Raw genomic sequence first — 12946 nt, forward strand, 5'->3', positions numbered from 1 at the left:
CATTGCTTTTGGTGTTTTAGACATGAAGTCCTTGCCCACACCTATGTCCTGAATGGTATTGCCTAGGCTTTCTTCTAGGGTTTTTATGGTTTTAGGTCTAACATGTAAGTCTTTAATCTATCTTGAATTAATTTTTGTATAAGGTGTAAGGAAGGGATCCAGTTTCAGCTTTCTACATTTGGCTAGCCAGTTTTCCCGGCACCATTTATTAAATAGGGAATCCTTTCCCCATTGCTTGTTTTTGTCAGGTTTGTCAAAGATCAGATAGTTGTAGATATGCGGCATTATTTCTGAGGGCTCTGTTCTGTTCCATTGATCTATGTACAATCATGGCAGAAGGCAAAGGGGAAGCAGGCATCTTCTTCACAAGGCGGCGGGAGGGAAGTGAAATGAGAGCGCAGGAAAAACCTGCCACTTTAAAAACCATCAGATCTCACAAGAATTCACTCACTATCACGAAAACATCGTGGGGGAAGCCACCCTCATAATCCAATTAGCCTCCCAGGAGGTTCTTCCCTTGGCATGTGGGGATTATGGGAATTGCAATTCGAGATTGGATTTGGGTGGTGGGGACACAGAGCCAAACCATATCACATACCAAATAGTTATTTTTAATACAATTTTTTCATCAAATTATTCTCTTAATCTTTTCCACCTTCAGAATGTAATTGTTTCTCAGGGCATAAAACTGACATGCAGCACAGCAAACATAGCTATCCTCTCATGAATAAAAATATGAAACAGACAGTGGATAAGGGTTAAATAAATCCTGATACCTATAGACTGGTAAAGAGACACAAGTTATTCACACACACATACACAATGTTAGAGAATGAATTATTTTCCCAATGTATAGGAAATGGTCAGTAAAAGTTACATCAAAGATGACTATGCTTCCCTACATTTCATGAGGTTCAAGAAGAAACATTTACTCTCCTTTAAGTCCTAAGAGAAAGGGAATGAATCACATTACATGTCATCAACGGGGCTCCTATGGCAAAAATAAAGGGGGAGGAGGAGAAATAGAGCAAAGCACTCTGTGAGGTCTGCTCCACTCATGAATTAACCAAAGCTATAGCCAGGAAAGGCCAACTTTCCAGCAACAGAGGCCTGTGCATTTTCCCTGAGTTGATAGACATTTTGAGACCAGGCAACCCTTCTGGAGCCAGAACTTCGAGTTTAAATCTAGTTTGAGGAAAGCTTCTAGAAGGAGTGGCACAGAAGAAAGTACTACTTTCTCTTCTTGTTCACTCCCATCGTCCTCTCCCATCACCAAGTCAGAAGGCCTATTGTTTGAACCACCTTGGATTCAGCATGAATATGTCTTGGTTCCATGGAAGAACGTGCTAAATAGGACTGGGAAGGCCAAAAGAGAATATAATTTCCCCAAATGTTGTACAAAAAAGAGAGCTTACCACAATTTCCCATTAATAAATAAAGATCACTGTGGTCTTGAAAAGTGCTTGATAGATTTCTGTCTTTATTTTCCATTAAGTCAAGATCCAATAAATTATCTGCATCCCTAACTCTCCCTTTTGACCTTCAGTACTATGACCCAAGTCTTACCAAAGTCACCATATTGGGGGTATAAATATTTGTACATGTGACAGGAGAAATATTTTTGCTGAAAGATTTTCTATTAAAATATTGTTCCAAAAATTAAATGTGAGGTAGTCATCATAGTAAAGGTCCCCCTAACTGATTGTTTGGTATATATAAACAATACCTTATATAAACTGGATGGCAAAACTTGTCCAGTAATTACTAATTTTTTTTATTCTGGTGTAATAAAGTCTCTTTATTGGTTTCACACAATATTTACATTTATTCACTCATTCAGTCAGTCAGTCAGCCAGCAAGCCAGCAATAGATATGAAGTGCCTGCCACATGTTTGACAAAGTTGAGGAGAGGTCGCTTACCTGGACTTAAGAGTCATGTATAAGCAGAAAAAAATTTGTAAAGAACAAAGGACTCAGGATTGAGTGGTGAATGGCCACAGTTAGGAAGAAGAGAGGAGAAAGAAAAAGGCCTGTGAACTAGGCAGTCTGGTCACAGAGTTTTGGGTAGGAACAGATCATGGAGAGAATGGTATTGGCATTGTCCCATGCAGAGGGGCCAGTAGGCTGCTGAGCCGTTCAGCTGTCGCTGCTGATCGGAAGTCCAATTCCAGGAGCCTTGTGGAGGGAACAGCTGGAGGGAAAAGGAAAGCACGTGCAGCATGAGTGGCAATAGAGGAGGGAAAGAAGAGAGGCAGAAGTGAGGTGAGAGGACATGTTCCTCAAAGTGGCAGACACCTGTGTATTTTTAAAATTGAAACAGAAGAAGTCATGCATTTTATCATTTCTGGGTGTAAAATTTCTTGAAATCTTTATTATTTCATGAGAATTCCCTGCTTTCCCTACTTTTTGCATATTTATAACAATGCACGAAAAATCTTATTTGCATTTGCTCACTGAATGCATCAAACATTTATGAACTGTTCCTCATTGTTTTGCTTGATTTAAATAATTTGGGTACAAGTGGTTACTTTGAATGATAAATAGACTGCATTTTTAAAGACTGTATATGGTTAATACAATAATTTTGGTTCTTATTGCACCAAATAGTTTTCTTTGTAATGGCTTCTTTTATTCTGATGAATTCTATTTATATGCTTAGAATATAAAGTCACTATTACATTTTTACTATATAAGTAAGAAGCAGCGTGAATGGTGGAACTTGAAAGAGAATGATCAAAAATGAAAACTCTGTTATGTTTGAAAATGTATTTCACAGCATGAGAACAAAATGTGTTCAGCTGTTCATTTTATAATGAGAGAAAAATACATTTTAACTTAGAATTGTACTATTCAGACATTATAATTCATGCAGTTGTAAGAGAAATATAAATGCTCTACATTAGTTGGTAGAGAAAAAAAGTCACATTTCAACCAAACATTTGGTGTTAAATCTCTTACATAGAACACATTATTTTTTAAAGAAAGAAAGACCATTGAAAGTCAGGAATTGAGCATTAGGCCTTTAACAAGATTCAGTAAGTTTGAATTCAGATGCTAAACGGAAAATAAATTCTGATTCTGTGATAAATCGGTGAACACTTCCCCTCTATTGACCATCGACATTGGCATAATGGCTTCTTTTTCCTGAGCCAAGATAGACCCTAATTCAATGTTTGATGAATTTCTGTATATTGAGTATTTTAATAACCTTCATAAAAAAATAAAAGATGCTCCATGAATTAAATGTGGTCTTTGGCTTATTTTTCCAGCAGCGGTGATAGATTTGCACTGATCGGTCTGTACTCTCGTGCTTATGATCTTTTGGGTTCAATCCCACACTGAAAGAAGGTTCGCTAGATTCATCAGGCTGTAGAACACAACATAACAGCTAACTAACCCACAGGAAGATTGAACCTGCAACCTTAGCTGTGCCAACAGTGCTCCTCTAGCAGGTCACTAAGCTAATGAGGTTGCTGTGGTGAGAATGTCCTATAGAAGGGCTGCACCTTGTTAAGCCCCAGTAATGTGTCTTGCACAGAGTGAAGATGAGGTTGGTCCATGCAGCTCTTGCTCTGCTTTTACATCCTGCTATAATCTCTCTCTTATCTTTTAGGTTGATAGTACCCTCTTTTCCTTCCCTTATCCCACACCATCCTGCCCTTGTCAAAAATCACTTTCTAGAAATAAGCTGGTACATACATTAAGCCTCAAGCATTAAATCCTCTGAGGTTTTTGAATATCGAGTTTTATCTCCACTGGATTGTTTTTCTTCTCACAGTTATCGAAAGGCAATTGGCAACTCAATCCAAAATAAAGAATTAAAGTATATAGAAGCCTCTCCTACAAATTTCACCACCATAAGTAACAAACGTGAGAGAGAGAAAGAGAGAAACAGAGAGGGAAGAGATATTTTCTGCACTTATTCCTCTTTGCTTTTTCAGCGGAAACCTCCAATGGTGGTGGACGATCTTTTTGAAGACATGAAAGATGGTGTTAAACTACTTGCCCTTCTGGAGGTCCTGTCTGGGCAGAAACTGGTAAGAATTTTTTTGTGTGATCATACTTGTCAAATTGTTTCCATTTGGAATTTGGGGACTGTGGAGTTGAGAGTGCTAAGATGTGCTGCCCAGCTAAAAGAAAGTTATTTGTTGTGGTTGGTAGTATACTGGAAACACTGGTCTGCTGGCACTTCTATTTCTAGGTGCAAGGAATATATTTCCCTTCTTGTTCCTGCAAACCCCTAGTGCATTTAAAACGTTATGTTTATAATAACAATCTTACGATTAAGAGTAAAGAACTTCATCAGTAACTTAACATGATTAACCATTGTATCTATATGGTATACAAGAAGATTAGTTGCAAATTGCCATCTCCCTCACTTTAAGTGTTTGTCTTCCATTTAGAAACAAATGTTGGTCCGTATCTGTGTATTTATATAGTTGTTTATTGAAAATGGAGCTGGAAACCAGTGTGGCATTTTTCATATTCTTGTTGACATCATCCATCATCCATCATTTGTAGCGAGAACAGCCTGTTCAGAGTTGTTTTTATGTGCTATGGAACCAGCAGAGTGAAAAACAACATTAACAGTGAGCTAGAAAGTACATTTTCTACATTGTCAAATAATAAATTATCTCTTCTTGCTTATCTCTTTTTAATTTCAGAGTAGTACAGCATTAAGTAGTTTGTAAACATAAATTATTTATAAATAATGTTTACCATAATTTGGAAAAAGGAATTCAAGAAATAATTTTCAACATATTGGATAACACACTAGACACAGAGTCCAAAATTGAAAGTCCGTTTTTTCTTTATCACTTGTATCTTGGCAATAATGACACAATCATTATTACTTGGATAACTGAGTTTTTAAAAGAGGATTTTTACCTCTTCAAAATTAATTTCCATTCATTTTGTACAGGGAGCCCTCAAACAGCTTTTGTAAGAGTTGTTTGTTGAAAAACATAAACTGGTGATAATTTTGCACCAGTCGTTTATGTAATTGGATTCCCAGGTAGCAGATGCTTCTGGCACCCCATGTCTCGTCTCAGCTACATCAGTGGTAGACATTCCCATATACTCTGACAGCTTCTTTCTTCAAGCACTTGTAGTATCTGTCTGGCTTTCTGCCTCAGGGCTTTTCTTAAAGGCACAAGTTGCACAGAGCAGCTTTGAAGTGTTGGGGAGTTAGTGGTACCAAGGGACCCTCAACCAATGGATATGGGAGTCTATGAATAAATGCTCCACCCTAAAATTCTTAGGGTAATTCTGAGACAGGTGATTCTGAGGCATATTTTACACATGTCTTATAGAGTTCCCATAGGGTCACCAGTGGGATTGAGTTCCAGTTGCCAATAGCAGTAACCCTCAATAGCACATCCTTTGTTAGCTTTTCCTCCTTCCCCATCTCGCTCTCCACACATCCTCATTCTTGCCACCTGGGATCACCTCCCTAGTAAGCTACATGCACCCAACTGCTTGTCTCAAACTCTGCTTTGGAAGGAATCAAGCTAGACATATATGAACAGGCAATTTGGAATGTATGTAGGCATATGCATTAGCTAAAGATACTAGATAAGTATTAGGATGTGGGAGTCATTAGATTGAAATACATACTCCCTTGATTACCTGATATAACTGGCCATTTAGATATATCCTCCTGAATTAAGCTATTTTCTTGAAGGTTAAAGGAATCTTTATATGAATACTCATGTGGATATTCAAGAAGTTTATGTGTCATTCTAAGTGTCATTATAATTCTGCTGTTATACTTGACAGTACAATACAGTGTACAGAAATCTTGATGGGCATTTAACTGCCAGGCTAAATTATTCTAGAAAAAAGCATATATTTTTGACATGACAATCCTCCTACTGTTTTAAGTGCCCTACTCATTCAGATATAGTTAGAATTACGGGATCTTAAAGCTAGCAGGGATTTCAGAAAAAAATCTTAGCTTTCTCATTCAACAGATAGGGAAACTGGTGCATAGAACGGCAGTTTCTGATTGAACCTTTATTATTTATTTATATTGAATTCTTCAAGATTCTGAATTAGGTAAAATAAAATCATTCTGAAATCACAAATATGCTGTGACAAAGGTTATTTAAATTTTGTACATGTTTGTATTATTGTTCAGGACCACACTAAGATGAAGAGCATCATTGAAAGGTATGAGCATCCTAGGCATTCTTTTAGAGCTTTTCAAAGGGACAATATGGGCAAGAGTGTTTCCCTTAGGAGTGTTAATATTGTTCAGGAATGTATTTATGTGATAGAACCTTACTGAGAACCCTATACTTAATGTCACAGTTCACATAGGTCGGGATTCTGGATCTGATTATGATCATCTGATAAATGTGGCCAAATGGCTTAGCATCCTTTCTATTGCCAGCATCTTAGGCTAAGAGTGGAATTTTAATATCCTAGTACCCTTTAATAGCCTATTGTGACTCCTTTGTCTGTGATTTTATTTAAGGTGTTAGGGAGTTATTAAAAATTAAAATTCTTATTCTTGGATTTTTCTACATCCCTTGAATATTATTTGTGAAACATTTATTCTTTGAATGGATCAGTAATTACGTAGCTGCAATTGCATATAAACATAGGAAAACTAAATTTAACATTGTACTTAAGAGTTTTTTTAAGAATGTGAGGAATTACTACTGAAACATTAGAAACAATAGAAGCAATATGAGTAGAGATTAAGGGCCGCAGAGAAACTTCTTTCTTATCTGTGTTGTTAACCTTCTGAACAGTATTTTTGCAAAAGACTCTTGAACACTTTGCCTTTCAAGAGAAGGGTAATAATCCATTTAGAAATGAATGATGGATGCTCAGAAAATCTTGAGTGACAAACTTCCCTGCATGTTCACGAGGTGACCCTGTTAGTCATTGATCATATATTTAGAGTAGAACTCAATTCTCCAGTGGTATTTGTCATTGTTTAATAACCATTCAACTAACATTTCTGGAGTTCCTATTATAGATAAGGCGCTATCTTATGCCCTCTAAGAAAAACACAGATGAATGAGATATAGTCAGTTCTCTCAAAGGGATTATACCCTAATAGGGATAATAATTACATTATAATAGGTTAAGTTGTGTGAAAATAGATGCAAATATGTGGTGGAACAATACAATAAATGTTTGTATCTTTCTCACTTAGCCAGGATACATCTGAAGAAGAAAAACAGGGAGAAAGTATTTGCCCTACTAGATATCAGATCTTACAATGAAGCTATATCACTTTGGACAGTGTGGTCTTGGTACAGAGATGAGCATATTGACAAATACCATAGAGTCCAGAAACAAGCCAAGGCATGAATAGAACTTTAGTATATGTCAAAGGTGGATGTCAGATATGGGTGTGCAGAGTGGGAAACTGTTCAATAAGTGGAACAGCTCAAAAGAAACCTTACAGGCCAGTAGGGATTGGGGTCCTATCTTTAGCCTCCTGAAACAGAATAATTGTCAACCCAGAATTTTGTATCCAGCAAAACTAAATTTCATAACTGAAGGAGAAATTGTCTTTTCAGACAAAGAAATGCTAAGATAATTTGTCACTACCAGACCAGCCTTACAAGAAATGCTAAAAGGAGTTCTAAATCTTGAAACAGAAGGTGGATATGCACATCTTGAAAGCATAAAACTCACAAGGTCTATAAAACAATAACATAACTTACAAAGTATCTAGGTTACAATCAACATGATGACTGGAACACAATCTCTCATCTCAATATTAACATTGAACATAAATGGCCTAAATGCGCCACTTAAAACATACAGATTGGCAGAATGGATAACAAAATGACAAACCAAAATATTTGCTTTCTTCAAGAGACTCACCTAACACATAAAGAATTTTATAAACTCCACATAAATGAGTGGAAAAAATATTCCATGCAAATGGAAGCCAAAAGTGAACAGGAGTAGCTATTCTTACATCAGATAAAACAGATTTTAAAGAAACAATGTAGAAAAAGACAGAGAAGGTCATTAGGTAATGATAAAAGGACAAATTCAACAAGAAGATATTACAATTCTAAATATATATGTGTATAACTCTGGAGCTTCCAGATTCATAAAACAGTTACTATTAGACCTAAGAAATTAGATGGACAGCAACAAAATAATTGTGGGAGACTTCAACACTTCACTGACAGCACTAGATAGATCCTTGAGGTAGAAAGTCAAAAAAGAAACAGTGGATTTAAACTACACACAGAACAAATGGACCTACCAGGTATTTATAGAACACTTGACCAAAGGACTGCAGAATATACGTTCTTGTCATTAACACATGTAATATTCTCCAGGATGGACCATATGATAAGTCACAAAGCAAGTCTCAATAAATTTTAAAAAGTCAAAATTACATCAAGTATCATCTCAGACCACAGTGAAATAAAACTAGAAATCAACTTCAAAAGGAACCCCAAAACTATACGAACACATCAAAATTAAACAGTATGCTCCTGAATGATTTTTGGATTAACAATGAATTCAAGATGGAAATTTAAAAATTATTTGAAATGAATGTTAATAGTGACACAAGTTATCAAAACCTCTAGGATACAGCAAAAGCAGTACTAAGAGGAAAGTCTATAGTGCTAAATTCCTACATCAAAAAGTCTGAAAAATCACAAATTGACAACCTAACATCATGCCTCAAGGAACTAGAGAAACCAAAACAAATCAAATCCAAAGCTAGTAGGAGAAAAGAAATAACAAAGTTTGGTGCTGAACTAAATGAAATGGAAACAAACTAACAGAAAATACAAAAGACCAATGAAGCAAAAGCTTCGGTCTTTAAAAAGATAATAGACCATTTGCTAGATTGACCAACAAGAGAGAAGATTCAAATGAGCTCAATTAGAAATGATAACAGAGACATCACAACCAACACCACAGAAATACAAAAGATAACTCAAGACTACTATGAACACCTCTATGCATACAGACTAGAAAGTCTATAGGAAATGGATAAATTTCTGGAAACACACAACTCTCCTAGGTTAAATCAGGAAGAAATAGAAACCCTGAACAGACTAAAAACAACCAGTGAAAATTGAATCAGTAATAGAAAAATTGCCAACAACAACAAAAAAAGCCCAGGGCCAGATGGGTTCACAGTTGAATTCTACCAGACATTCAAAGAAGAATTGGTTTTAATCCTACTGAAATTATTCCAAAAGATTAAGAAAGAAGGAATGCTCCCTAACTCATTCTAAGAAGCCAGTGGCAACCTGATACAAAAACTAGGAAATGACGTAACAAAAAATATCCCTGATGAACATAGATGCAAAGATCCTCAACAAAATACCAGCAAAATGAATCTAACATCATATCAAAAGATAATATACCATAATCAAGTGGGTTTCATCCCAGGGATGCAGGGATGGTTTAACATATGCAAGTCAATAAATGTGATACATCCTACAAACAGAATTAAAACAAAATCTGTATGGGCATCTCAATAAATGCAGAAAAAGCATTTGATAAAATCTAGCATCTCTTAATGATAAAAAGCCCAACAAACTAGTCATAGAAGGGACATACCTCAAAATAAAAAAGCCATATATGACAAATCCACAGCTAACATCATACTGAATGGGGAAAAGTTGAAAACATTCCCCTTGAGAACTGGAACAAGACAAGGATGTTCACTTTTGCCACTTCTTTTAAACATATTACTGGAAGTCCTAGCCAGAACAGTCAGGCAAGGAAATGAAATAAGGCGCATCCAAATTGGAAAAGAGTAAGTCAAAGTATCATTGTTTGCTGATGATGTGATTGGATACCTAGAAAACCCTAAAGACTCCTCTAAAATTCTTAGACTTGATAAACAAATTCAATAAAGTCTCAGGTTACAAAATCAATGTGCACAAGTCAGTAGCACTGCTATACAGCAACAGCAACCAAGCCAAGAATGAAATCAGTAATTCAACTCCTTTTACAATAGCTGCAAAAAATATCTAGGAACATATTTAATCAAGGAGATGAAAGATCTCTACAAGGAGAACTACAAAACACTGCTGAAAGAAATAATAGATGACACAAACAAATGGAAACACATCTCATACTCATAAATTGGAAGAATCAATATTGTGAAAATGACCATACTGCCCAAAGAAATCTACAGATTCAATGCAATTCCTATCAAAATACCAACATCATTTTTCACAGAACTAGAAAAAACAATTCTAAAATTCACATGGAACCAAAAAAGACCCCAAATAGGTAAAGCAATCCTAAGCAGAAAGAACAATTTGAGGCATCACATTATCTGACTTCGAATTATACTACAAAGCTATAGTTACCAACACAGCGTGATACTGGTATAAAAGTAGATACATAGACCAATGGAACAGAATAGAGAACTCAGAAATAAAGCCAAATACTTACAATCAAATGATCTTTGACAAAGCATACAAAAATGTAGATTGAAGAAATGACATCCTATTTAATAAATGGTGCTGGGAAAACTGGATAGTCACATGTAGAAGAATGAAACTGGACCCCTATCTCTCACCTTATACAAAAATCAACTCAGGATGGCTCAAATACTTAAATCTAAGACCTGAAACACCATACAAATTTTAGAAAAAAAAAAACTAGAAAAAAATCTCTAGACATTGGCCTAGGCAAATAATTTTTTTACTAAGACCCTAAGAGCAAATGCAACAAAAATGGAAATAGATAAATGGACCTAATTAAACTAAAAAGTTTCTGCAAGCAAAAGAAATTATCATCAGAGTAAACAGACAACCCACAGAATGGGAGAAAATATTTGCAAACTATGCATCTGACAAAGGACTAATGTTCAGAATCTACAAGGAACTCAAACAAATCAGCAAGAAAAAAGGCAAACAATACCATCAAAAAGTGGACAAATGACATGAATAGATATTTCTCAAAACAAGATACAAATAAGTAATACACATGAAAAAATATACAATATAACTCGTCATCAGGGAAATGCAAATTAAAACCACAATGAGATATCATCTTACCCCTGCAAGAATTGCCATTATTAAAAAGTCAAAAAACAATAGATGTTGGCATGGAAGTGTTGTAAAGGGAACGCTTATACACTGCTGGTGGGAATGTAAATTAATACAACCTCTATGGAAAAACGGTATGATTTCTTAAAGAACTAAAAGTAGATCTACCATTTGATACAGCAATCCCAATACTGGGTGTCTACCCAGAGGAAAAGAAGTAATTATTTCAAAGACACCTGCACTCGGATATTTATAGCAGCACAATTCACAATTGCAAAGATATGGACTCAACCTAAGTGGCCACTGACCAATGAGTGGATAAAGAAAACATGCTATACATACAACCATGGAATACTACTCAGTCGTAAAAAAAGAATGAAATAATGTCTTTTGCAGCAATTTGGATGGAGCTGGAGGCCATTATTCTAAGCGAAGTAATTCAGGATTGAAAACTAAATACTATATATTCTCACTTATAAGTGAGAGCTAAGCTATGGGTACACGAAGGCATATAGAATGGTATAATGGACTTTGGAGGCTCAAAAGGATGAGGGTAAGAGAGGGATGAGGGATCAAAAACTAAATGTTGGGTGACAGGTGCACTACAATCTGAGACTTCACCACTATGTTAGTCCTTCATGTAACCAAAAACCAATTGTACCCTAAAAGTTATTGAAGTTAAAAAAAAATGGAACAGGAAATTAAGTTCATTCTAGCAGAAAAAGGTAAAATTGAATTCGTATCTCATGGCCTACACAAAAATTATATCTACATGAATTAAGGACCTACTGACAGTAACACTTTAAACTCTTAGTAGAAAACACGGGTGAATATGTTTTAGACACAGGGATAGGAAAACAATTATTCAATAAGACACAAAAATATTGACAATAAAAGATTGCTATATTTAATATATTAAAATTAAGACTATCTTAAAAATTAAAAACCTTTAAAACAACTGGCAGAAGTTACAAACTTGTTGAAGATATTCACAATTCATGTTGTAAAAGGATTAAATCAAGAATATATAAAATACATCTTCAAAACAATATGGGTGCAAACAACCCAAAGGAAAACCTGGGCAACTGATGTGAAAAGGCATCTTACAGAAGAAACACACATCAGCAATGAACAGAGGAAGAGAAGTCCACATTGCTGCTGATCAGGGAAATATAAATGGAGACTGCAATGAAAAAGAGTATACATACATTTTACATATATTCAATTGAAAAAAGTATGTTTAAGGTATCTGTCAAAATCAAATGTTGGAGAGGATACAGATTAACGGTATTATTTTTGCAATGCTGATCAGAGTAAAAAGTAGTGCAACCATTTTAGGAGAGTTTGGTATTACTTTACAAATGGAAGTCACATTCCCTTCAACTCAGCAATTCTACTCTTAGGTACATGTCCAGGAGAAACTGTGCTTGTACAAAAGGTGAGAAGTACAGGAATAATCTATCAACATATCAAAATATCAATAACCTGGAAACAGCACAGTCATATCAGAAGGAGAGTATAGAAATAGCACATTATATAGCTTTTGAAATGAATGAAATACAGTGAAAGGCAATGATACGATGAATCTTAGCAATATAATGTGGAAAAGTAGGTCTCAAATGTTTAATACAGTGATGCTCTTCATATAAAATTAAAAACTAAGCATTCTTTTTAAGAAAGCGTGTGAAAGAAATGAATCTCTATAAAATGGCAAACACTGGACTGGAGTTAGAGTGACAGGTGCCCTCAGTGTAGTCAGATAGGAGGATGGGATTAATGGTGGTCATATTTCGGGATATGGCTTTCATACTTAGTTGTGGGTCCTGACTGTTTTAGGTGGCAGGTCCTGGGTGTGTTTTACATTTTTAAAAATAATTAACTAATAAACTAAATAAGTGGGCTGTGCACAGACCAGTGATGAGACTCTGTTGTGTCTAACA

General features: G+C 35.5%; 1 protein-coding gene across 1 annotated transcript in view; it reads left to right on the plus strand.

Moving 5' to 3' along the window:
- LOC116463206 (nesprin-1) overlaps nucleotides 1–12946 on the plus strand; it is a 532426-nt gene that overhangs the window by 109409 nt on the left and 410071 nt on the right. The window contains exon 4 of the mRNA XM_032146204.2: nucleotides 3942–4037. Coding sequence (XP_032002095.1) covers nucleotides 3942–4037 — 96 coding nt within the window. The remainder of the gene's footprint in view (nucleotides 1–3941; nucleotides 4038–12946) is intronic.

Source organism: Hylobates moloch, unplaced genomic scaffold, assembly GCF_009828535.3.
Source record: "Hylobates moloch isolate HMO894 unplaced genomic scaffold, HMol_V3 SCAFFOLD_29, whole genome shotgun sequence".
In the NCBI taxonomy this organism is placed as follows: domain Eukaryota; kingdom Metazoa; phylum Chordata; class Mammalia; order Primates; family Hylobatidae; genus Hylobates; species Hylobates moloch.